At 49.3% G+C, this 25,779-nt stretch overlaps 1 protein-coding gene and 1 gene segment (V, D, J or C); both read left to right on the forward strand.

The window, feature by feature from the left end:
* The first annotated feature begins 8,416 nt into the window (after positions 1 to 8,416).
* On the forward strand, positions 8,417 to 10,911 carry LOC102271072 (serine protease 2). The gene is made up of 4 exons (XM_070369932.1): positions 8,417 to 8,466; positions 9,705 to 9,958; positions 10,336 to 10,472; positions 10,709 to 10,911. The coding sequence occupies exons 1-4, from the start codon at positions 8,417 to 8,419 to the stop codon at positions 10,859 to 10,861; spliced, it is 594 nt and encodes a 197-aa protein (XP_070226033.1). The 3' UTR covers positions 10,862 to 10,911.
* A 1,493-nt stretch (positions 10,912 to 12,404) lies between these two features.
* Positions 12,405 to 24,282, forward strand: LOC102274492 (T cell receptor beta constant 1-like). The segment is given in 7 exon segments: positions 12,405 to 12,472; positions 15,969 to 16,107; positions 18,503 to 18,560; positions 22,383 to 22,772; positions 23,441 to 23,458; positions 23,614 to 23,720; positions 24,045 to 24,282. Coding segments are annotated over 7 exon segments (801 nt in total).
* Positions 24,283 to 25,779: the final 1,497 nt, after the last annotated feature.

Raw genomic sequence — 25,779 nt, forward strand, 5'->3', positions numbered from 1 at the left:
TCCTGGTCACCAGGATCCACATGTGTACCTGTTTGATGGAATGGATCAAAAATGCTGGCTTCCCTTCCTGTTTCCTGCTCCCATTTCCCTAGGAAGTGGGCAAATTCACCTACAGATAAGCTTTGGACTGTGAGCCCCCTCCTATAGGATGGCAAAATTTTCTCCTAAGAAGCAGTAAAAACACTGTGGTTAGGAACTTGATCTGTCCTCAGGCAGACCTGAATTTAAAATGGATTAAAGATCTAAATGTAAGACCAGAAACTATAAAACTCCTAGAGGAGAACATAGGCAAAACACTCTCTGACATACATCACAGCAGGATCCTCTATGACCCACCTCCCAGAATATTGGAAATAAAAGCAAAAATAAACAAATGGGACCTAATTAAACTTAAAAGCTTCTGCACAACAAAGGAAACTATTAGCAAGGTGAAAAGACAGCCTTCAGAATGGGAGAAAATAATAGCAAATGAAGCAACTGACAAACAACTAATCTCAAAAATATACAAGCAACTCCTACAGCTCAACTCCAGAAAAATAAATGACCCAATCAAAAAATGGGCCAAAGAACTAAATAGACATTTCTCCAAAGAAGACATACAGATGGCTAACAAACATATGAAAAGATGCTCAACATCACTCATTATCAGAGAAATGCAAATCAAAACCACTATGAGGTACCATTTCACGCCAGTCAGAATGGCTGCAATCCAAAAGTCTACAAATAATAAATGCTGGAGAGGGTGTGGAGAAAAGGGAACCCTCTTACACTGTTGGTGGGAATGCAAACTAGTACAGCCACTATGGAGAACAGTGTGGAGATTCCTTTAAAAACTGGAAATAGAACAGCCTTATGATCCAGCAATCCCACTCCTGGGCATACACACTGAGGAAACCAGAACTGAAAGAGACACGTGTACCCCAATGTTCATCACAGCACTGTTTATAATAGCCAGGACATGGAAGCAACCTAGATGTCCATCAGCAGATGAATGGATAAGAAAGCTATGGTACATATACACAATGGAGTATTACTCAGCCATTAAAAAGAATTCATTTGAATCAGTTCTAATGAGATGGATGAAACTGGAGCCTATTATACAGAGTGAAGTAAGCCAGAAAGAAAAACACCAATACAGTATACTAACACATATATATGGAATTTGGAAAGATAGTAACAATAACCCTGTATACGAGATAGCAAAAGAGACACTGATGTATAGAACAGTCTTATGGACTCTGTGGGAGAGGGAGAGGGTGGGATGATTTGGGAGAATGGCATTGAAACATGTATAATATCATGTATGAAATGAGTCACCAGTCCAGGTTCGATGCACGATACTGGATGCTTGGGGCTGGTGCACTGGGATGACCCAGAGGGATGGTATGGGGAGGGAGGAGGGAGGAGGGTTCAGGATGGGGAACACATGTATACCTGTGGCAGATTCATTTCGATATTTGGCAAAACCAATACAATATTGTAAAGTTTAAAAATAAAATAAAATTTAAAAAATAATAAAAAATAAAACTTGGCTCCCCTGCTTCATCACCAGGTATAACCTTGAACAAGTTACACAATCTCATATTCATACATACAATATCCTTATATATAAAATAAGGATAATAGTGATGCAAAAATATAAGGAATGGGATTTTCATAAGACTGAGATGAAGTCATCCATGTAAACCACACAGCACTGTGCCTGGTAGAGATAAAACACACATTTTAATTAATATCTAAATTTATTTCTCACTGTGACACATGACATTTTACCATTAACAATTCCATCCTCAAGATTAAGTATTGCCCTCTCTGGGAAATTTTTATTTATTATTGTAACTGTTTCTCTTTATTTCAACTATTTCTTTAACAAAATTAATGCATAGTGTAAAATACACAGATTATTAAGCTGAGGAAAATTAAAATCACTATTTAAATGAGATTATATAATATGATATGTATTTTATAATTCATTCTCTTAACCCAACAATATTTCATAAATGCCATGTCAAAAGATAGTGCTTACATTAACTTATAAGAATATTTCAGTGTATCTATGACCCTCCTTTAAATACAACTTTTTACATTAAAATTAATATCAAGGTGAAGTATCCATATGCTAGATGATAGGGTAATTTAATTTAAAAAGCAGTCATTGTAGGTGTCAATTTATTTCTCTCTCTCTCTCTCTTTTTTTTTTTTTGCTGTGCCATGAAGCCTGCGGGATCTCAGTTCCCCAACCAGGAATCGAACCCTCGACCCTGCTTTGGAAGTGTGGAGTCTTAACCACTGGATCACCAGGGAAGTCCCTGTGTCAATTTATTTCTGTTGTAGACTGGACAGGGAATGGCGAAAGCACTCCTTTCCCCACCTTCACAGGGCTGACGTCTTGTTATCCAGGTCTCAACTCAAATACCATCTCCCCAGAGAGAGCTTTCCTAACCTTCTATGCTCACATAGTACCTGTGGACCCAGCCACTAGCTACTCACATTTATTATCACTTTATCCCATTTCAATAATGCCTAATCATTAGTCAGTTCAGTTCAGCCACTCAGTCATGTCCGAGTCTTTGCGGCCCCATGGACTGCAGCCTGCCAGGCTTCCCTGTCCATCACCAAATCCCAGATCTTGTTCAAACTCATGTCCCTCAAGTCGGTGATGCCATCTGTCATCTGTGGTTCACTTCTCCTCCTGCCTTCAATCTTTCCCAGCATCAGGGTCTTTTCCGATGATCTAATCATTGGAATATAATCAATTAATCATTATAATTTGATATAAATAGTTGATCCTTGAACTAGGTACAGATTAGGGACACTAACCCTCTGCACAGTTGAAAATCCACATATAACTTTGTAGGGACTCCTTGGTATCTAAAGTTCCACATCCTGTATTTAACCAACCTCAAATCATGTAACACTACAATAGTTATTGAAAAAAAAATTCCATGTATAAGTAGGCCAGTGCAGTTCAAATTCCATCTTGTTCAAAGATCAACTATATATATTATATACACATCATATATATATATATATATAAAGATACATATATATTTTTTAATGTACTGTCTGCCTCTCACAGTCATATCTCCCTTCATATGTGTGGACATGAACACGCATAAATACACATTGTTATTGTTTAATTGCTAAGTTGTGTCCAACTCTTTGCAACTCCATGGACTGTAGTCAGATAGGCTCCTCTGTTCATGGGATTTCCCAGGCAAGAATATGGGAGTGGGTTGCCATTTTCCTTCTCCAGGGGATCTTCCCGACCCAGAGTTTGAACCTGCATCTCCTGCATTGGCAGGTGAATTCTTTTACTGCTGAGCCAGCAGGGAAGTCTGTAAATACACCCAGATGCCATGAAAGAACAGACCTTTTACTATTACCTTCCTTGCTGTTTCCATACAGGTTAGAAAAATTACAGGAACATCACAGGAACACAGGAAATAGTTCCTTAGTGCTATGGACTGAACTGTGTTCCTCCAAAATTTATATGTTGTAATCCTAACCCCCAGTCCCTCAGAATGTAATAGGATCTTTAAATAAATAATTTAATTGAGGCCATTAGGGTGGCCTGTAAGCCAATCTGACCTTGTTCTTATCAGAAGAGATTAGGATATATAAGGAGAGCCCCTAGGGAGGTACCCACAGAGGAAAGGCCACGTGAAGTCAGGGAAAAGATGACTGTCGGCAACGCAAGGAGAGAGACCCCTGGAGAAACCAACTCTATTGACACTGCTGACAAAAATAATAAATGATCTGAAATAGGGATAGAAACAAGTTTTATTTAAGCCAAACTGAAGCCTAGAATCCAAAAGGCAGCCTCTAAGACAACTCTGAGGAGCTGCTCCAGAGAAGCAGGGCTTTCAGCCCAGTTTTATATCTTGGCAGAACAAAGAACATTAAGCAAGTCAGGAATACATTCCTTCCAGGTTTGAAAAAATAGATCAGCAGAACTCAGTGAGTCAGTATGGTGCTGGTCCCTGGGAAGGGAGTCATGTCATCAAAGGAGCACCAGCCCTGGTGTCCCAGGAAGGGGGGCATTTTATCTTTTAACACAGACATCTTTTACTTCCAGTCAGTAAAGCACTTTTTAAAAGTAAAGTACTTTTCTTTACTAAGTAAAGCATATGTACAGTGTATGTTTGATAGGCCACAAATAGGCTGTTTTAGTTGGTATAAAATTCAAGTTAACTCATGTATAAGCCAGAATGACTTCTCCATGACTCAATATATGAAAAGTTTCTTCTATCAACACCTTCCTTGATCACGCACTTCTCAGCTCCCAAAACTGTGAGAAGATGGATTTCTGCCATTATTTTGTTAAGGCGGCCCTAGCAAACTCACACACTGAGTCAATAAATAGGATTCAGAAGAATGAAAAATCTGCCTAGCCATGTGGACTGCCGTGGAGAAGAGCACTACAGAACGTGAGTTTAGGCAATGTAAGGCCACTAGAAATGAACCAAGTCATTCTAACAGGGGACAGAGGCTCTTACCTCTCTATCTGAGCAGATGGTGGCCCAAAACATGGGCCGGCCCCCTCTGCCCCCTACCTTCACCCCGCAGGCTGGGAAAGGAAACAGACGTGACGATTCTCATCCTCTAAAGCCAGGCTTCCTATGAAGACCCCACGACAAGGGGTCAAAACAAAATAGCATATTTTATGATATTTCTGCAAAAAAAAAGCCTCTGTGATGGAGGCTCCACAACTGGGTGAGCACAACCTGCCTTTGATGTGGCCCAGAGGGGCCCAAGGCCATGGCAAGGTGGGGCTGGGGGGTGGTGCCAGGTGCCAGATTAATTCAAGCTTCTTCCTCTGCCAGGGAAGCCAGCATCAGGAGGGATCCGGATGTAGTTTGTTCCCTGGCCTGACCCCTGAGCTGCCATCTGCAGTGATTCCCACACTTCACAGCACTTTCCCTGTCCTCCAGTGGCCTTGAGGTCAGCTCCGCCATTTTTAGATCTATGTTCTCAGGCAAGACGGAACCTTTCTGACGCCTGGTCTCAGCCTCTGTAACAGGAAATAATATTCTGCGCACCTCACGATGAAAACATGAAAAGGGAAGCTTGAAATTCAACACAAAGGAAAATCAGCATACCACCGCTGCTTGTGTGTGTGAAATCTCTTTAAAAGCTGTTTGCTGCTGCTGCTAAGTCGCTTCAGTCGTGTCCGACTCTGTGCGACCCCATAGACGGCAGGCCATCAGGCTCTCCGGTCCCTGGGATTCTCCAGGCAAGAACACTGGAGTGGGTTGCCATTTCCTTCTCCAATGCATGAAAGTGAAAAGTGAAAGGGAAGTCGCTCAGCCGTGTCCGACTCTTAGCGACCCCATGGACTGTAGCCTACCAGGCTCCTCCATCCGTGGGATTTTCCAGGCAAGAGTACTGGAGTGGGGTGCCATCGCCTTCTCCAAAAAGCTGTTGGGTGCTATACAAATACAGCAGTATTGCCACCTCGAGAGGAGCCTGTCAGGGATTAGAGGGTGTGCAGCTCTGAGGAGTGGGTGTCCTGTCGTGGAGAAGCTGGCTTCCAGCTCTGCCAGGCACCAGACCAGAAGATACCCTGTGGGTCCCTCTCCACCCAAGAGCCCGCCCCACCATTTCTCCCTGTTCACTCTATTTCCATTTACTCTGTCCTTCCAGCCTACTTCCTGTCTTGCCACCAGACTTCTGAGCTTTTCTGCCTTTGTTCACCACCTTCAGAACATTCACTCATTTTTACCTTTCTGAGAGTACCTATATAGACTCTGCCCATTCCTGCCCAACAGGAGGCCCTGAGTTCAGAGGAGGTGAGAAGGAGAAGCCTCTTCATGGGAAGCTTGTCAACCTGGCTCACAAGGTTAGGTTCCAGCACAGACTCTAGTTACATCTCTATACCCCCCTGGCCAAGTGGTGCCTCATTAAATTACAAGAGTCTGTCTTGACAGGCATGGCAGGTTGCAAAGTGAGATAATTTCCAGGAAGATTCACTCTGCACTGAGCCCAGCAAAAGAGTCTCACTGCATCAAAAAAAAAAAAGAAAAGAAAATTCCAGAATCCCCCCACCTTCAACGTTGTTTTTAATCACTCAGTTTCATGGACAGAGGAGCCTGATGGGTTACGAGGCTGCAGAGTTGGATCGACTGAGCGCATGCGCACACATTCTCAACCTTTATCGCGCACCAGTTTCTCTACCTACCGCTGATTCCCTGATAAGGACTGAGATTTACCATTGTTCAAACCTTTTTTCTAAAATCTGATCCGGAACATATAATTCTGGCTCAGGCTGTCAGTTCCTAGCAGGTGTGGGCAATTTTCATCACCATTAGTGCAGGCTCCCAGGGTGACCAGGAGGCTGCTTAAAGAGAACCCAAGGCTGCGTGAGTGATGAGAAAGACAAGTGTCTTGATAGTGAGGAAGAGGAGGAATACGACACCGGTCTCTTATTACCCCAGTGCATCAGGTAAATGCCTACTTAATTCTTGGCCTCTCCTCCCTCCAAATGCCTCCCCCGACCCAGTCCCTCAAGCTCTGGTAGGAAGGAGAGCCAGCTTGAAGGCCCAGACTCACAAGAAACTCTGCCTCTCCCTTCTCATGACTTCCTGGTGTTGGGGTCCTGGTTGCCTAAGGCTTGGGCTTTGACCTTCTGACCCCGTAGTTTAGACTTGACCAGGTTCTTTTTGTGTACAGGTATGACATAGGCAAGACTTCTTTCCTCTCATGGGACCTCAGGATACCAAGCAGCCAAGTTTGCTACTAATATCAGCCCTTCCTTAAAGTAAGTTGAGTAAATCTCCATGAGGTCAGAGGATCCCCAGGGTCCCGGGTCATTCTGCTTTCCCTTCCTCCTCATTTCCATCATCCGCTCGGTTTAAGAAGGCTCAGCTGTGGGAAGCGGGGTCTTGGCTTCCCCTGTGTGCCTCACCCCAGAACATCCTCCTAAGAGTCAGCTAGTCTTCCTCTGTGTCCTCAGAAAGTAAGTTTCCTTATCACCCGGAGGTCATGAATCCACAGAGTGGCCAAACACAGCAGAACTGATGCAAGAGTCCAGGACAAGGGAAGCTGCAGGTGTGTTTGTCCTGGGAGGGGTGGTCCCCCTCCACCCCCTCCCTCTCCTCGGAAGGTATAAAGGCTCGCCACCAGCCCCGCAAGCACACTTCTCCACCATGCATCCCCTGCTGATCCTTGCCTTTGTGGGAGCTGCTGGTGAGTCCCACGCATCGCTTCAGGTTCCACTAGCCCCTCTCCTGGCAGAGATACACGCTTCACCATTCCTCCGGCCTCTCCTGTTCTACCCCTGTGTGTTCTCCCCTCCCTGGCCAGCACCCCTCCTTCCCACTCTGGGGCTCTCTTTAACCTTCACTTCTCTCACCTTCTGCCCGGTTCCACTCCCATCCTCTCGTCCATCCATTTTGGGGCTTTGTTGGGAGAGGCGAGAAAGGCAAACCAGGTGGAGACGGTCTGTGAAATGAGCCAGGCCTTAAGTCTTGGCTGTGACAACTGTAGGTAACTCCACTCGAGCTGTTCCTAGCCTCGGATGCTCCTGGGGAGGCAGAAGGTGACTCACGGTGGAGTCCTGGTTATTGGCCTGAGGCTGTGACCAATGCACTGACTGTTTAAGCTTCCTGAGTAGTTTTAAGATTCCCAGATGTATAGCCACAGCTGCGAATCACTGTTCTATTGGCCAATAACAGTAACCACCTTTATCCTGCGCAAAGGGTACCTAGGCTCCCTGCTCAGGTGTGAGCTATGGGAGGAGCTGGTACAGCAAAGCCAAGGCTTTGTAGCCACATCTCCCTAGTGAGGCCAACCCATCGTGACAAACTGGAGCTGAAACTGCAGCGAGGAGTAGAATGGTGATGAATAAAAGGGAGAGAAGCAGCCAGTGGGTGAGAGGACCGCATTCAGACCCTACGATGCTGAGTGCACCATGACGGGGTTCACTGTCCTTGCCCTGGTGCCCCCAGGGAAGTCTGAGCCGGAGCCCCTGCAGGGTCCCTAGCTCTGTGCCCTGCAGACACACAGCGACTCGGGAGAACTACCTGCTGTGAGACCAGCCAGGGATGCTCCCTGGTGGCCTTCCTCCCCTCCCTGTGCTCGGTCAGGAATCCTAATTAGCAGAGTCCAGCCACAGGGCTCCGGGCTCCACCCTCTTCCTGAATCAGCCTCTCCTCCCCTGCTTCCACTCAAGTGGCTTTCCCCTCGGACGACGATGACAAGATCGTCGGGGGCTACACCTGCGCGGAGAATTCTGTCCCTTACCAGGTGTCCCTGAATGCTGGCTACCACTTCTGCGGGGGCTCCCTCATCAATGACCAGTGGGTGGTGTCCGCGGCTCACTGCTACCAGTAGTAAGTGCTGGGCCCCTGATGACTAAGCCCACTTCCCAGGGCCCTCTGGAAGAGCTGGGGTCCGTCCAGAGCTCAGAATGATGATGGGGAAGAGAAGAAGAAGTGGGCAACGGCAGCTGACTCGGCAGGAGCTGTGGGTGAAGAGGGGCACCTGCCAGGCTCCTCTGTCTATGGGATTCTCCAGGCAAGAATACTGGAGTGGGTTGCCATGCCCTCCTCCAGGGGATATTCCCAATCCAGGGATCAAACCCGGGGTGTTATGCATTGGCTGGCATAGGTTCTTTACCACTGGTGCCATCTGGAAAGTCCCATAAAAAGTAGGCACAGACTATTTTGAAGGTGGGAATAGCCAGTGGGAAAAGTGGGGAAAGACCTCACACAAATAATCTTTGCCAGTTGGCTGCATGTTAAAACCTTGTAAGATTTTTTTTTTCATTTAAAAAAATTATTATGATTCCTAGTTCCCATTTAACTCAGAATTTTTAGGACGAGTCTGAATATTGGTGAGTTTTCAACACTCTCTGCCTCTGGCAATTCTATACTCCTGGGCAGAACTGAGAATCACTCCCAAAAGCAAGGGTTCTCCAACCTGAATGCACACAATAATCACCTGGAGGGCCTGTTACAACACATGCTGCTGGGTCCCTCCTCCAGGGTTTCTGATGCAGAAACCCTGATGCAAGGGTCTGGGCAGAAGAGAGAATTGGAGTTGCTAACTCGTTCCCAGGTGACTGATGGTGCCGGTCCTGTGGCTGTTCTCTGAGAAGTGCTGTATTAGATCACAAATAGAGCTAGTGGTAAAGAACCCAGCTGCCAGTGCGGGAGATATAAGAGATGCAGGTTTGATCCCTGGGTGGGAAAGATCTCCTGGAGGAAGGCATGGACCCCCACTCTAGTATTCTTGCCTGGAGAATCCCATGGAGAGAGGAACCTGGTGGGCTACAGTCCATGAGGTCGCAAAGAGTCGGACATGAGTGAAAGACTTAAGATGGACAGACGGACAGACAAATCAGATCACACAGGATGGTGGCCCTTACCAGATCAAGAAAGGAGGGAGAGGTTGCAGAGGTTGAAGGATGTCTGGGGAAGTTGAAATGGTGCATTTGCACCCAGGGCACTGGGCACTGAATGCATGTGGGGTGTGGGAAAGGCGGCTGGAAAAGCAGATGGTCCCTAGCCGGACCCCTTCACTGTATCCCTTCTCCATTGCCAAGGCCCCTGAAGCACAAAGGTTGTTGTTTCACACCTGCACTGACCTACCACCCCTCTACAGCCCTTGACATTCCTACACCCCCTCCTGCAAGCAGGAAGAACCCCTAGGGGACATGGGCCTGTGGACAAAAAGTCCTTAACTGTGCTTACCCTCAACAGCCACATCCAGGTGAGGCTGGGAGAATACAACATTGATGTCTTGGAGGGTGGTGAGCAGTTCATCGATGCGTCCAAGATCATCCGCCACCCCAAGTACAGCAGCTGGACTCTGGACAATGACATCCTGCTGATCAAACTCTCCACGCCTGCGGTCATCAATGCCCGGGTGTCCACCTTGGCTCTGCCCAGTGCCTGTGCTTCCGCAGGCACCGAGTGCCTCATCTCCGGCTGGGGCAACACCCTGAGCAGTGGCGGTGAGTGGGACCCTCACGTCTTCACCCTCTGACCTACCCACACTGCCCAGAACTGAGCATCGCCTGAGCTTGGTTCCAGTCTTTGCTTCCAATCTACAAATTCCCATCAAGTACCTACTACACATACAGGACTCTGTGCTGGGTACGAGAAGGGCAAGTGTCCCGGACTTGAGCCCGAGAATCAAAAGACAGGACAGATGTGGCCCCTGCTCTTAGCACCTTTAGAAAGGGGTCCGCAGCCAGCCTTCCGGGAATTGAAACTCAATGTTCATTGGGGACCTCTTCTGGCCGCCCTCAGGGTTCAGCCCTGGGTTGCCATCCCCCTTCTCATCCTAACCCACATTTTCCTTTCCTTGATCCCTTCCTGTTCCTCAAAGTCAACTACCCGGACCTGCTGCAATGCCTGGAGGCCCCGCTGCTGAGCCACGCCGACTGTGAAGCCTCGTACCCTGGACAGATCACTAACAACATGATCTGCGCTGGCTTTCTGGAGGGAGGCAAGGATTCCTGCCAGGTGAGACGCCTGCCCAGGTGTGGCAGCCTCCCTGGGGGCAGGATGTGAACGCCCAGGGCTGTGGGCTGATGGTCCCCTGGAGAAACAGGGAGGCTCGACTGTGGCCTCTCTTGACAGTGAGAAGGGCGTGGGGCCCAGAGCAATGGGAACAGGGTCTTGTGAGGTTCAGACTGTGTGTGGCTCCCGTTCCCTTTTGTTCTCTGTTTATAAAGCTTATCTCATCACTTCCTCCCCAGGGTGACTCTGGCGGCCCTGTGGCTTGCAACGGACAGCTCCAGGGCATTGTGTCCTGGGGCTACGGCTGTGCCCAGAAGGGCAAGCCTGGGGTCTACACCAAGGTCTGCAACTACGTGGACTGGATTCAGGAGACCATTGCCGCCAACAGCTGAAGCCCTGCCCCTCTGCCATCATTATGCTAATAAAGAGACTGCTCTACCTGCCCAGGTGTGCACCTTCTTCGTCAACCCCCACCCCTACTCTGGGAAACACCCTCCCACCTGAGGTCAGACAGGGCACTACCCCTTACAAATGCGCCCCCTTCCCAAATGTGTTCCAGGGCACACTGGTATAACAGCAAAAGTGAAAGTCACCCAGTCGTGTCTGACTCTCTGTGATCCCGTGGACTGTAACCCACCAGGTTTCTCTGTCCATGGGATTTTCCAGGCAAGAATACTGGAGTGGGTAGCCATTTCCTTCTCCAGGGGATCTTCCCGACTCAGAGACTGGGTCTCCCCCATTGCAGGCAGATTCTTTACCATCTGAGCCCCCAGGGAAGCCCACGTGTAAAGAGAAGGAACGAAGAGAATATCATCAGGCGGAGGGGTCCCTGGAGAAACTTCATTCCAAAAAGGCTGCATTTGCCTTGGTTTGTCTCTGTGTCATGAGTACGGAGCTGATGCGTGTACATGCATGCACACATGTGTGGGGCGTGGTCTGTAAGATCCCACACCTCCGCTCACTGGTCCCCACGCCTAGGGAAGCACCTGCCAATCACCTTGGCCTTTTCTGAGTCCCCTCCGTGTCCCCAGCACATGTTCCCTCCTGGAAGCAGGAGGCCCCGCTGGCCCCTGTTTCCCCAGGACCAGCTAATGTGTCTGAGGGAGATGAGACCTCCCCGGGTCTCTCTCCCTCCCTCTCCTGAGAAACCTGCCTTCTGTTCTTCCCACGTGATGATACGAACACCCTCCTGAGTCCTTGATAGGCACTTTCACATTTAGTTCCCTCTACCTCTGCAGTGTTTATTATTCCGGATATACGGACAAGGAAACAGAGGTTCAGACGAGGTTGTCAGTTCACCCACATCCCTCGTCCAGCAAATGACAGATTTGGAGTTGGCCTCTATTTGCCCGGCCCCCAAGCCCAACCCCTGCTTCCTCTACCTACCTCATGGGCCCTCCAGCTGCCGCCCGTCAGCTCTGCTACTCAACATCTCTCCAGCTCATCCCCTGCCTGCAGCACTTCCTAAGGGGAGATATCCTTGCAGTCTTCTAAGCCTGTGCTCAGAGAGATCCTGTGTGTTGTTCACTTTCTGGTTAATACCTTTCCTGCTGCCCCACAGCTTTCGAAGTAGAAGCCAAGCTCCTCATCACAGAGACACACGGTTTTTCCTGCTCTGGCCCTGCCTGTGTTTCCAGCCTGGGTTTCCTCACCCCTCCCTTCCCCTGCAGTGCCTCAGGGCTCAGAAGTGCTGGGGGTTCTTCCAACATGCCGTGTACCTCTGACCTCCAGCTCTGGACACTACTGCTCCATTTGACACAATGCCCTGCCCACCCACCTGTTCACCCTCTTCAGAAAAGTCCTTGACTCTTCCTGCTCCCCATTCTCTTCCCCACACCTCTGCACTGGCTCCATGACCCCCTGGTCTGAGTAAGGAGTCCTCATTCTCTTCCACGCTTCCTTCTATCACAGTTCTGCTCATGTTGCTTAGTGTGTATGGATGTGCCTACCGTGGCCTTCAACCATGAGCTTCTTATAGAAGACATCTTGTCTTACTCATCCTGGTATGTCTAATGATTAAACAACAGCTGAGATATAATAGGCAGCCAGGGGTTGAATGAATGAAGTATGAGCTAGAAGAGGAAGAAAATATACTGAAGAAAAGGCCTTCCAGAAGAACAGTTCTCAAAGTGTGGTCCCTGGACCAGAAGGACCAGAATCACCTGGGAATTCAGGAGAAACGCAAATTATTAGGCTCCACCCCAGACCTACTGAGTCAGGAATTCTTAGATGGAGCCCAGCAGCTTGCTTTTAACAAGACTTCCAAGGCATCCTGATGGATGTCAGAGCTTGAGAACCAATGTGACAGAGAAAGCTCTAGACCAGTACTGTCTGTGAAAACAGCAGTCACCAACACCTTGACTAGCTATATGCAGGCACGTGACAAACCTTTCTGCATGTGTGCATGCTAACTCACTTCAGTCGTGTCCAACTCTTTTCGACCCCATGGACTATAGCCCGCCAGGCTCCTCTGTCCATGGGATTCTCCAAGCAAGAATACTGGAGTGGGTTGCCATGCCCTCCTCCAGGGGATATTCCCGATCCAGGGATCAAACCCATGTCTCTTATGTTTCCTGCACTGGCAGGCAGGTTCTTTACGACTAGCACCACTGGGAAGCCCAATAAACCTTTTGCTGTTCATTTGCTCAGTCGTGTCCAACACTTTACGATCCCATGGTCTATAGGCCGCCAGGCTGCTCGGTCCATGGGTTTCTCCAGGCAAGAATACCAGAATGGATTGCCATGCCCTCCTTCAGGGGATCTTCCCAACCCAGGGATCAGACCCAAGTCTCTTATGTCTCTTGAATTAGTAGGTGGGTTCTCTACCACTAGCGCCACCTGGGAAGCCCCATAAACCTTTAGATGTATTATTTATGTCTCACAAGAGGTCCGTAAGGTAGGTCTTATTTTATCATCATCATTCCCATTTTACACTTAAGTAGTGTTAGTGTTAGTTGCTCAGTCGTGTCTGACTCTTTGCGACACCATGGACTGTAGCCTGCCAGGCTCCTCTGTCCATGGAATTCTCCAGGCAGGATACTGGAGTGGGTAGCCATTCCCTTCTCAAGGGGATCTTCCTTATCCAGGGAACCAGAGTCTCCTTCATTGAAGGCAGTTAAGGAGACTGGAGTTTTTTAAAAATCCAGTAATTTGCCCAAGGTTTGAAGCAGAGGGCATGGGAGGGAGCTCTCAATCTGGCTACTGGAGGTGAGATTGCCTGAGGAGTAGGGCTTCAGGGCTCGAGATCAGCACCAAGGAGAGTCCCAGATTTTAAATGAGGAGGCCGGAGTGCTGGTTCCAGCCCTTTCTCCTTGTCTCCTGCCACTTTGGGGGACCCTTTAGCCTCTCCAGACTTCAGTTACATCTGGGAAATTAGGGGACAAAGTTTGGGTTAAAATGGATCAATTCACGTACAAAAGTTTTAAAAAATTACATAGATATTATTTGCGGGTCTCCTCCCTACATCCCAACACCCACCTTGAGAAACATAACCAGCAAGCTTTCCCTTGGGTCCCCTGAGCACTATGGCATTCTTGCCCCCTCAAGTGGCCACACTGAGTGCAGCTGGTTAAGTCGAACCAAAAAATGAGGAAAGGCTGCCCCCTGCTGTCGAAGATGAAGAAAGGCTTCACGTGGCATCTGCCTGACCTGTCTAAACTTTCACCAAACAAAAAGCTTTGTGGGCACTTAACTACTAACAGTGTGACAAAGTTGAGACAATCCCCATGAAAACAAAAGGTGGTTGTGGAACCAAGGCAGGGTGGTATCCTTTGTAAGTTTAAGTTGGCGTGAGAGTCCCCAGGTCAAAAGGAAACTCTAACTTAGGGAGTAAATTACTGAAGTGCAAATACCCAAGGCAATTTTGTGCCTAATTGTTTATTTAAATACGAATTAATAAACCTAGAGACTTGGAACTCTGAACATCCTGGGGATTACTCAGAAATATTGTTTTTCACCAGGCTCCTAGGTGACTGGAGATGCATTCAGCAAATTCAGTACCATGAAACAGCTTCTTATATAAACTGTTCTTCCTTGAAAAAAATGACTTTATAAATGAAACAAGTATTTTTTTTTACAGTGGTCGATTTCAAAATATCACTTAAAGTAGTATTTTGTTGTTTTTCTTTTAAAATTTTATTGTTTTACTTTAACATAATATAGATAATAGCTCTATTACCCATTTAAAATAAAATCGCTATCTATGGCTCAAAAACCAACACTATAAAGTTGACACTGAGAAATGTCAATTTTACTTACACTCTGCTTCTGTCTCCTCCATTTATTCTTAACAGGTAATCGCTTTTACCCATCTCTTTTGTAAACTTCCAGTATTTCTTCATGTAGCATGAAACACAGAGAAGTGTAATTCTTATTTTTCTCCTCTGTTAGACAAAGGTGGCATATAGAAACCTTATTCTACCGCTTGTTTTTAATCCAGTTAACAGTATATATTAGAAAGCTTTCCATAGCAGTATAAAGCGCTTTCATTCATTTTTAGCATTGAATAATATTCTGTTTTGTGAATGTGTCACAATTTATTTACCCAATCCTTTACTGATGGGTACTTGCGTTTTTCCCAATCCTTTGCTATTCCAAATAATGCAAATATTTTACACACTTGTTTTCATTTGTATGCAAAAGTAATTACAGGATAAACTCCCAAAGGTGGAATTTCTGGGTGAAAAAGTAAGAACATTTGTATTATTTATGGTGGTGGTGGTATTAGTCACTAAGTTGTGTCATAATATTTATAGATAGTTACAAATTGCTCCCATTAAGAGTTGCATTATTTAGAATGTCAGAGCGAGCGTGCTAAGTTGCTTCAGTTGTGTCCAACTCCTTGCAACCCTATAGACTATAGGCCTGCCAGGCTCCTCTGCCCTTGGGATTCTCCAGGCAAGAATACTGGAGTGGGCTGGCATGCCCTCCTCCAGGGGATCTTCCCCACCCAGGGATCCAACCTGTCTCTTTTGTTTCCTCCAGGGCAGGAGGGTTCTTTTCCCACTAGCGCCACCTGGGAAGCCCGGTGATAGAATGGTCTCCACTATTCAGGTACTCAAATTGGTGAAAACTGACATTTCAATGCCGTTTTAGTTTGCATTTATCACTGCAAGAGTTTTTTTTCCCTGTGGTTAAGCACCATTTGGATCTTTTCTTCGGAACCTTCTCATTTTTATTGCACTGCTGGATTATTTTCTTATTGATTTCTAGAAGTTCATCATCATGAGATCAGCCCTCATGATGAGAATTGCTAATGCTTTCCCCATATTGTCATTTATCTTTGACTCTGTGTATGTTCCCCCTACAAATGTTATCATTATGTGGTCAAGTTTGTCTTTTTTTGCTCCTAGACATTGAGTCATAGTCTGAAAGGCCACAAAAGAAAGCGCCATCTAGTGAAATGAGATCGAGACTACTCAACTGGAGTTTCAGTTTCAAGGTCATCCTGTGCAGGGAAAATCAAATATCTGGCAAAAGTTTAAAATGTTTGCCCTTTAGGGAAAAAGAGGAAGAAGACCTTGACTACGATTACGTGACCAAGCGATTGCATTTCAACGTTCCCGAGGCTGTATTCACCCAGTTCTCCGCCTCAGTGTCCCGGAAAGCCCTTTACCGAACCCTGCTGTCGAAGTCCACAGTGAGAAGTGAGGCAGCCGACGACACAGGTGGTTCCCCCCTCACCTCACACTGATTAGAAGTACAGCTCTCCCACCACCCCCATCGCACCCTCAAGGTCATTGCAGTGCACTGAGCTGAGCTATAGCTGATTCATGTTGCTGTACAGCAGACGTAACGCAACACTGTCAAGCAATTATCCTCCAATTTAAAAAAAAATGTTTTTAAAGTGAATGCAAAAAAAGAAAAGAAATACAGCTCTCAGCTATGACTTTACGCCTGGGAAAGCTCTACCTCTGTGTACCTGGTGGGTGTTCTCTGGACCACCCTGGAGGTTGAGTTGGGCCGAAGGGGCAGAGTCTGGATTCTGTGGGACCCCATTCTCAGATAAAACGTGTGATCTCTGGGTGCCTGGCGTCAGAGGCAGGCCAGGGATAAAGGGGCTGCTACTATGAAGACAGCCTACAGAGGGGCGGATCCCGGGGCAACCAGCCCTGACACAAAGGCACACAGCTCGGAGGATCCGAGAAGGCCCTGAAGAAAGGGCACGAGGTGAGGAGGGAGCCCCCGGCCTTGTCTGTACCCTCCACACACCCCCCACCCCCGCCACCCTTAACATGCACCCAGAGTGCTGATGTCACCCCTCGCCCTCCAATGTCCTCAGGGGGCACCTCTCTGGTGGATCCTCCCAGACTCCCTCTCCGAGGGGCGGGCCCATGGGAGGGGCCGTTTTTGTATAAAGCTGTAACGTTGTGGGGACAGCAGGGCCACGGTGATTCAACCCTATGGGAATCCTTTACAAAAACCTTTCTGCCTGTCCCAGTGCCCATCATCTTTCGCTTTTCTCCTGGGTCACCGGCCCAAGGGTGGCTTGGGTGGGAAGGCCTCCACCTCCCCCCACCATTTACCTGTCAAGCCAAAACCATGGAGCAGGACAGGTCTGGATCAGAGCTGAAGCTTCCAGGCAGAAAGGCCAAATGTAAGAAGATGCCTCTGTGGCCTCAAGGATGAAGGACTCAGGGAGACCCTTTATCCCACTCCCACACTACCCGCTCCCTGCCCAGGGCAAGGTCAATGGGAAGGTGCGTGGGAGGTGACCCACTCTATGAAACAAGAAGTCAGCACTATGCCAGCACCCCCCCATGGATGCTCATGGATGTCTGGGACCCTGCCCACATCCCCAGGCCCACATCCCTGTGATGAACCCTCAGGAAGAATCAAAACAGGGGCTCAGGGCCCTGTGGATGGACTCTGTCCATGCTCCGAGGCCCCAAGAGTCAAGAGTCAAAAATATTCTTTCGTGCAATATCCGTAAAGCACAGGAGAGGACTCCCAGTCCCAGAGTCCACCAGACACCAACGCAGACCCCATCTGCTCTGCCCGCCTCTAATTGCTTTCCTCCTTGCTCCGCTTCACTGTGTGAACACTGAGGTTTTCTTTGGAAAAGGCACCAGGCTCACGGTTGTAGGTAAGACACAGTCCGGGTCTTTCCTGGCCCTTCGGAGGGGAGGGCGGTCCCAGGTGTGCGTTGTAGGGTGGCTGTGTTCTGATGTGTTATGACTATCACTTCGGCCCAGGGACCAAGCTGACGGTTGTAGGTAAGGCTGGGGTCTCCAGGTGGGTACCATGAGGGAGCACTCCCTCCAGGGGAACACAGGAAGAAAGGGATGACCCAGGTCCCGGGGTCCGGGGGCCCTGGAAAGCTCTGGAAGGCTATGCGGGGTGTTTGAAGGGGGCTGGTGTCTTTGGGAGGGAAGAGATCCTTGAACGCCCCAACCTCTCCTCGAATCCCGGCTGTGCTCAGCAGAGGAGGGGAGGTTTTGAAGTGAATCCTGGAGTCTTGGCTTTGGAGACTTCTACTTTTTTGGGGGTGGGGGATGGGGAGGGAAGACGGCTCGCTGCGGTAGGTAAGCCAGCAAGGACTGGAGGGCTGGGAACATGCAGGGAGGGGCAGAGTCCAGATGGGGCCTCTGTCTTGGGTGCCTAGGTTAAAGCGCGTGTTTATCAGAAAGATCTGAATTCCTGTCTTGGTGAGTTCTTGTCTTGATGAGGCGGGCAGCCTCCATCTCCAGTAATTTCATGGGCGGGCTCGGCTAAGCCTGGTTTCCCTACCGGGAGGCAAGTAATCTCAGAAAGGGGTCACCTTGTCCATCCCCTGTCTCCTTGGAGGATGCCCATCGAAGCCAGGGTAGATGGGAGAGCCTCTGGCCCCGGAGCTGTCAGTCCTTCCATTTTTCTCCCGCGTGCAGAAAGGAGATGGACACAGGAGAGGCGGGTGGGGAGTCCCGCACTGTAGGTTGTAAACCCCCTCCACCCCGGGAGTTAAAGTTCTGCTAAGGAAAGGAACAGGAGAGCCGCAGGTGAACCGGGGGAGGAAGGATTCGGAGGTGCAGGCGAGTTTCCCTACTAGTCTTTAGGGTTGTGTGACTAATGATAGACTCTATTTCGGCAACGGGACGAAGCTTTCCGTCTTGGGTGAGTACAGGTCTTCCCCGGGGATGGTGTGCTGTGAAGCTGGAGTTCTAGAAGTTCCCCTTAGAGAAGGCCAGGACTTGAGAACATGGCAGAGAAAAGGCTGAGGGTATGGGTGAGCGGAGAAGGTGCTAGAACCCCCAGAAGTTCTGGGGGGAAGGTCGTCTCTGGAAGGAAGGACCCCATGTTACCAGCCACTCTGGGGTTTGCCACACCCGCATTGTGCCGTGGAGCAACCGGGCACAGAACTTTGGACACGGGACCTGGCTCGCTGTCCTGGGTAAGACGCAGGACCCAGGAGGTGGGGTCGCTGTCTCTGGGACCGGAGTGTCTGTCTCTCCTCCCTGCCCTGACGGAAGGAGGTAGACTAAACTCTGATCCCCGTGGGGCTTCCGAGGAGCTGGGTCTGCCATCTCTTTATTTTTTTTTTTAAATATTAATCTTATTTATTTGTGGCTGTGCTGAGTCTTTGTTGCTATGCGGGCTTTTCTCTAGTTGCAGACAGCAGGGGCTACTCTCTAGCTGTGGTGTGCAGGCTTCTCATTGCGGCGGCTTCTCTCTTTGTGGTGCACCGGCTCTAGGCATTTGGGCTCAGTAGCTGTGGCGCACGGGTTTAATTGCCCTGCAGCATAGGGGATCTTCCCCGACCAGGGATCAAACTTGTGTCCCCTACATTGGCAGGCGGACTCTTAACCCCTGGACCACCAGGGAAGCCCCCCTGCCCTCGCTTTAGAGGCAGCTCGGTTGATGCCTCTGTTTCTCATCTGAGTCTTCTACCCACAAGCTGCCTCCTCACACTTTTAAGCTCACCCCTCCTTCTTACATGCATGGATCGGCTCCTCCGAAGTTTCTTCCTCTTTCCCCACCTTTCCCCAGAGTGTGCTTAGGCCTTTTTCCTGGTGGCATCCCTTTGGTCCAGCGCCATGAACACAGGCAGGGAAAAAAATGGCCATTCCGGCTCTCGAGGACCTAAGACTTTTGCCCTGCCTGAGGTTTCTGGGGGTTTTGCCACAGCCACCTGCAGCTGTGGGCCTATAATTCACCCCTCCACTTTGGAATCGGCACCAGGCTCGTTGTGACAGGTATCGGGAGGGAAGTGGGGTGCAAGGGCGTGGGGGGTCAGAGCCACCTTTCCATCCCAAGGGAGCACCTCCAGCCTCCTGCACTGCGTCTGATGCGGCTCCTCGGCTGTGCTTTGTCTCCAGCCTTGTCTCGCTCTTCTTGTTCTCCAGGACTCCTCATCGCTCCTGTTTTGGCAGGTGTGCTGTTTGCTTTCCCTTTCTTATCTGATTGTCTCCATTCCCACCCCCATTCTAACTCCGATCCTGCACTGTTGAGCCCCTTTTGGTGCATAGCCCTGTCTTCTATGTTAAAACCTACCCCCAGCACCTCCCTCCAGCTCAGAACCCTGTCCTTGCTTTCCTTGTGCTTCGTCTATCCTTGTCTGTCCTTCATCCTTTCTCTGTCTCCACTGGTTTCCAAGAGCCATGCGTGTCATCTGGAGCTGGTTTAAGAGACCAGGAGGCAGTGGGGGAGCAGCTTGGTGAGACTGAGCTGGTCTGAGGGGGGCTCCTGAGCCCTGAGGGCAGAGGTCCAGGTCACAGCATCACTTGAGCTTGGAAAAGTGTCCCTGGGGAGCACTGCGCTTGGTGGGGGTCAGAGGAGGTAAGCCTGAACAAGCTATTACAACTGGAAACTTACACCCTTTTAGCAAGAGACGAGGCAGAAGGAGGAGAAATAGTTTGGAGGCCCCATAGTGTCAAGCCTCAGAATCTGTGCTGAGATAATGGAGCCAGTGGCTCATGATTAAACACTAATACACCATCACAACCCTCAGGAGAAAGCAGGCAAGGGTGAGGTGGGTCTGGGCTGAAGTTTTAGACATGGCTAGGAGAATCAGTCACCGAGCTCCTACCAGACTGGTCAGCTGGAGCAGGCTTTGCCCTGCAGATGGGAGCACGTGCCAGGGAGTGTGATGGAAATTGGAAAGTACAGATCATCGGGATTCAAAATGCATGAGTTCTGGGGGAAGAGGGGCTCTCGTGCAATTTGCAAAGTGACCTAAACTGGCTCAGGCCCTCGGAGATGTAAATATAAAACAGAGATGACAATGGTGGTCTCTTGGAGTTCTGAAATTGTAAGGGACTAAATCCTTATGGCAGGAAGAGAAGGGGACGACAGAGGAGGAGATGGTTGGACGGAATCACTGACTGACTCAATGGACATCAGTCTGAGCAAACTCCGGGAGATAGCGAAGGACAGGGAAGCCTGGCGTGCTGCAGTCTGTGGGGTCACACAGAGTCAGACATGACTGAACAGCAACAACAAATCGTGTGCAAATCCTTTGTAGAGGACTCAGAGGATGCCGCCATCCCTTCCATTCCTGTGTATCCTCACTGTGTCACAGACACAAACCGGGGCTCGATTTTCTCAATAGAAACATTCCCCGAACTTGGATAAAGTGGAGACATCTGGGTTTGCCACATTTCTGCTCCACAAACTCGTTCCCAGAACAGAGCTAAACACAGGTCTCAGTGCATTTTGGCAACACGGAGGGTGCTTGAAAGGTAGATGTGTTTTTTGGTTTTACTTTACTCTTCCACGTCCTCACACGAGGGCCTGCCTTCCAACAATTTCAGAAATTCTCTCCCATCTGTCAGGCATGTGAAAGGGCCTGGAACCCTCTGATGAACTGGGCCTTCAGACTTTGGGGTTTGTTCATTTCAACACTTTTGCTGCTTTGACTATAATGCGTGACTGGAACTAGGATTCCAAAGTCAGTAGGGAGGTTTGGAAATAAGAAATAAGACAGGGTTCAACCTCAGAACAGTTTTTTTAATGGGGTTCCAGCCATTCTGGGCAAGCTCCCACACACCCCAGCACCCGTGTAGGAGTCAGTTTGAAACATCAGATAGGATAATAGCCAAAGGCACATAGGCTTCCCAAAGCAGGTTACATGTAAAAGCAAAACAAAAGGTGGGTTCAGTATAATATAGAGAAAAGCATGTCAGCTATAACAGGAAAAGTATCTTTTCTAAGGAAGAATATGTATGCATGTTAAGTCACTTCAGTTGTGTCCGACTCTGTGCAACCCTACGGACTATAGCCTGCCAGGCTCCTCTGCCCATGAGATTTTCCAGGCAAGAATACTGGAGTGGGTTGCCATTTCCTCCTCCAGGGAATCTTCCCCACTCAAGGATCGATTCACGTCTCTTATGTCTCCTGCATTGGCAGGCACGTTCTTTACCACTGAGCCACCTGGGAAATCCCAGGGAAGAATGGCTAATTCTAATTAATATGTGTTATCACTCAAACAGGTAAACACATACACCCTGCAAAAACAGAAAAATAATTATTAGATTCAGTCAGTCTGGTTTCCAGGTCATATTGTTAGGAGGAATCTTCTGTCTCAAAATCCAGGCTTATTGAGCTCTCCTATAATTACTTCCAGGTCTGAAAATTAGATAGTCATGCACCAAAGAGGGATTTGAGCTAGGAAGAAAACAGATATACTCACTTAATGGATTTTCCAACACGGCTGCAAGAATAAGACATTTCAAACAAAGCCAGAAAACTCAGGATGATGCCACCTTAGGGAGAGCAGGAGGCAGTCAGTAGTGTGTATCCACGGGGTAACCAAGAAAGAGGGTGACTAATAGCAGAAGATTGGGATGGTGACCCCTAAACAAACAGAACCTCCTGCTATATGATTTTATGATGATGCTGTGTCCCCTTTCCTTGTTGCCCTCAATTCACACACACACAACCCCTGCCACGCCCAGCCAGCTCTCAGGCCGGTCCTGGCCCCCACCCCTGTCCTTCCAGATGATCTGAGCCGGGTCCACCCGCCCAAGGTGGCTGTGTTCGAACCCTCGGAAGCAGAGATCTCCCGGACCCAGAAGGCCACGCTCGTGTGCCTGGCCACAGGCTTCTACCCCGACCACGTGGAGCTGACCTGGTGGGTGAACAGGAAGCAGGTCACAACTGGGGTCAGCACGGACCCTGAGCCCTACAAGGAGGACCCTGCACGGGATGACTCCAGATACTGTCTGAGCAGCCGGCTGAGGGTGACCGCAGCCTTCTGGCACAACCCCCGCAACCACTTCCGATGCCAAGTCCAGTTCCACGGGCTCACGGACCAGGACCAGTGGGAGGAGCAGGACAGGGCCAAGCCAGTCACCCAGAACATCAGCGCTGAGGCCTGGGGCAGAGCAGGTGAGCCGGCCGGGAGGGAGTCAGAGCTGACAGAGGAGAGATCCAGGGAGAGGAGCGGGAAGGCTGCACACAGAGTGAAGGGGTGGCGGGGGGGAGCCCAGCAAGAGGGTGGACAGGGCACCTCCTCGGGCGAACTCCTCCCCCAGATCCAGATCCTCAACCCAGTTCAGCTGTGCTGGTGGGTCCCCTCCCTGCCCGCCTGCATAGCTCAGTGTCCCAGTGGTGGGTCCCCATCCCCTCCAGTGCTGCCTCCTTCCATGACCCTGAGGATGCTGTGGCCACATTGGCACAGGCAGTGCTGGGACTTCAGAGGCTGCTCTGAGCCTGGGGGTCAGTGCTGACTAAAAGCTAGCTTAGTAGGTCTTTTCGTTTATTTGTTTTAAGCATCTCAAAATACCACGTATTTATTCTTGCATAGTTTTAATGTATCAGGAATCTGGGCATAGCTTAGCTGGCTCGTTTATCTCAAGATGCTACAAGCAGATGTCAGCCAAAGCTGGAGTCTTATCTGAAGGCTCAGCTGGGGCAGGATCCACTCCCAAGTTCACGTGGTTGTTGCCAAGATTTAGCATCTTGCCAGCTATTAGACTGAGGAAGGCTGGCTTAGCTTTGAATCGGGTTTAGAAGATGCAGGCTCTCATCCATTTCCCTCCCCTTTTTTCTTTCAGACTGTGGCGTCACCTCCGGTAAGTGTCCTTCTCCTCCTATGTCCCATCTCCTATTATCTTTGCTCTGGAATCAGAGAATGCCGAACCCGTGGACCCTGGTGGGGGCTATGAGGGAAGGAGGCCACAGATGACCAGCTCACAGGTACCTACCTGCTCTCCCTTCCTGCCAACAGCATCTTATCAGCAAGGCGTCCTGTCTGCCACCCTCCTCTATGAGATCCTGCTGGGGAAGGCCACCCTGTACGCTGTGCTGGTCAGCGCCCTGGTGCTGATGGCCATGGTAAGGAGGGGGCAGGATGGGGCAGGCAGGTTGGAGAGGACACTTGAAATGCAGCAACACAGACCTAGGAATGTAGAGACCCCACCAGGACCAGAGGTGGGCAGAGAGGAAGAGGGGGTTCACCTGCATGCCTCAGAAGACCCCTTGCACCTCTGTGATCAAGTGGAAGAGCCGTGCTGGGCGGGAGAAACTGGGGTCACCAGAAAATCCAATGGCTGGATGTTGGGAGGAGACCTGCTATTTGTCTTGTCAGTGGGACACCTGCTTCCTCTCGGTCCCCAGCACTCCTGGCTCCCTGTAACCCTCACACCTTCTCTTCCTCAGGTCAAGAGAAAAGAGTCCTGAAGCCAGCTTCTGGCCTGTTACTGCCCTGATGGGAATTCTGCTTTTCCCGTTCCTACCCAGTGTTTCTGAAGAGCTGCCCTCATCTCTGGACTCAGCCCAGTGTCCACGGCCATGTGAGGGTGCCCCAAACTCTCAGGACCAGGATCTCCCTAACCCAGGGCAGACCCTAGGGGGACTGAACTTCCTGAACCAATAAAAATGCTCTGTTCTGGCTTGACTCTGCCTTGTGAGTATCTAGATATCTCTTCTGTCCATCTCTGAAGTCCCATGTGACTCCAGTCAGGGCACAAACTGGAGCTCTTCAAGGACAGTCCCCTGCTGTCCTTTCAGGTAGGAGGTGTCACATGCTCCTCCTTGTCAGGGAAACTTAGGGACGTGTGAAAGGGGGTGACTGGTGAAGAGAGAGGCTTCCTCTGGAGTAGTCTAGAGAAATGCTGATGTTAACTCTAGGAATTTTCTGTCCTACTTAATCAAGATGCTCTGAGGTAGAGCTGACCTACACAGGTGTGTCTACCTGCCAAGTGGTCATGACCTCATGGCCAACAAAGCTCAAAGTCATTTGTGTCACCTACACAGCCTCCCTGAGGGCACTCACAACTCAGCTTCCTTCACCACCAAGGAGTGTTTCCAGGAGAGAAGAAAAGTCACTGACTTGGGACTCTGTTCTCAGTACCAAGTGTGTCTTCTAGTTTAAATTATAAAGCCAGTTAGAAATTTCACTCAAGTGAATTAAGCAGATGTGAAAATGTCCCCTGCTGAGTCCTCAGAGGATGGAAAATAAAGTTCCCTAAAACCAAGGATCAGCCCTCTTGCTATTTCTAGAAATCCTTCCAAAGCTCTTTATTGTCACATGGTCACCATGGTGACTTAACCCAAAGCCCTCAAAATGGCATAAAAGATCCACTGTTGTCCTCAGTCTGTCTACACTCACCCTCGCTCCTGTCACCCCGAACCCCCTGAGCCACTGGCTTGCAGGTCGTGTTGCACTCCTCTACCTGGAATGGCAAATATGTAAGCTCCTACTGATCCTTGAAGATTTACCAGTGATATCTTCCCTATAAGAAGCCTCTATGCCTCTGCACCACCCCCATGATGTTGGAGGAAATGCACCATGCATTTTGATATCACAGTGCCCTGTGCCCACTTCCTTCCTACCACTGACCACACTTGGTGGAAACTACCCCTTTTCTTGTCTGACACCCCTACTTGAAGGTCACTCCACGATGGCAGAGTTGTGTTTTATTACAGTAGCCATGGGATGTGGCTTAGTACCTTGGTTCAGTGTGTGTGTGTGAGTTGCTCAGTCTTTGGGACCCCATGGACTGCCACCTGCCAGGCTCCTCTGTCCATGGGATTTTCCAGGCAAGAATACTGGAGTGGCTTGCCATTCCCGTTCCCAGGGGATCTTCCTGACCCAGGGATGGAACCCAGGTCTCCTGCATTGCAGGCAGATTCTTTACCATCTGAGCCACATGGAAAGCCCATGTTCAGTGTACACATCCATTAAATTATCTTGGAATCAATGAATGAATCAGTGAGTTCACCCACAGTGACCCAGTTCAAGAGCAGATATCACCCTAAGGCCTGCCTGAAACAGACAGCGACCCTCCCCCTCCCAACCCCACAACACACAGCCTTCTTTATGGCAACACATGCGTGCATTCTAACATGGGTCTCTCATATACAACCACGTGCATATACACATATGTCTCTG

Source organism: Bos mutus, chromosome 4 (genome assembly GCF_027580195.1).
Source record: "Bos mutus isolate GX-2022 chromosome 4, NWIPB_WYAK_1.1, whole genome shotgun sequence".
NCBI lineage: Eukaryota > Metazoa > Chordata > Mammalia > Artiodactyla > Bovidae > Bos > Bos mutus.

Bases quoted from the DNA above. Each gene is read 5' to 3' on its own strand.
- LOC102271072 (XM_070369932.1), top strand. From the start codon at position 8,417: ATGGGGAAGAGAAGAAGAAGTGGGCAACGGCAGCTGACTCGGCAGGAG. The intron at 8,467-9,704 runs GTGGGTGAAGAG...TACCCTCAACAG, and splicing joins CAGCTGACTCGGCAGGAGCT to CCACATCCAGGTGAGGCTGG. The intron at 10,473-10,708 runs GTGAGACGCCTG...CTTCCTCCCCAG, and splicing joins GAGGCAAGGATTCCTGCCAG to GGTGACTCTGGCGGCCCTGT.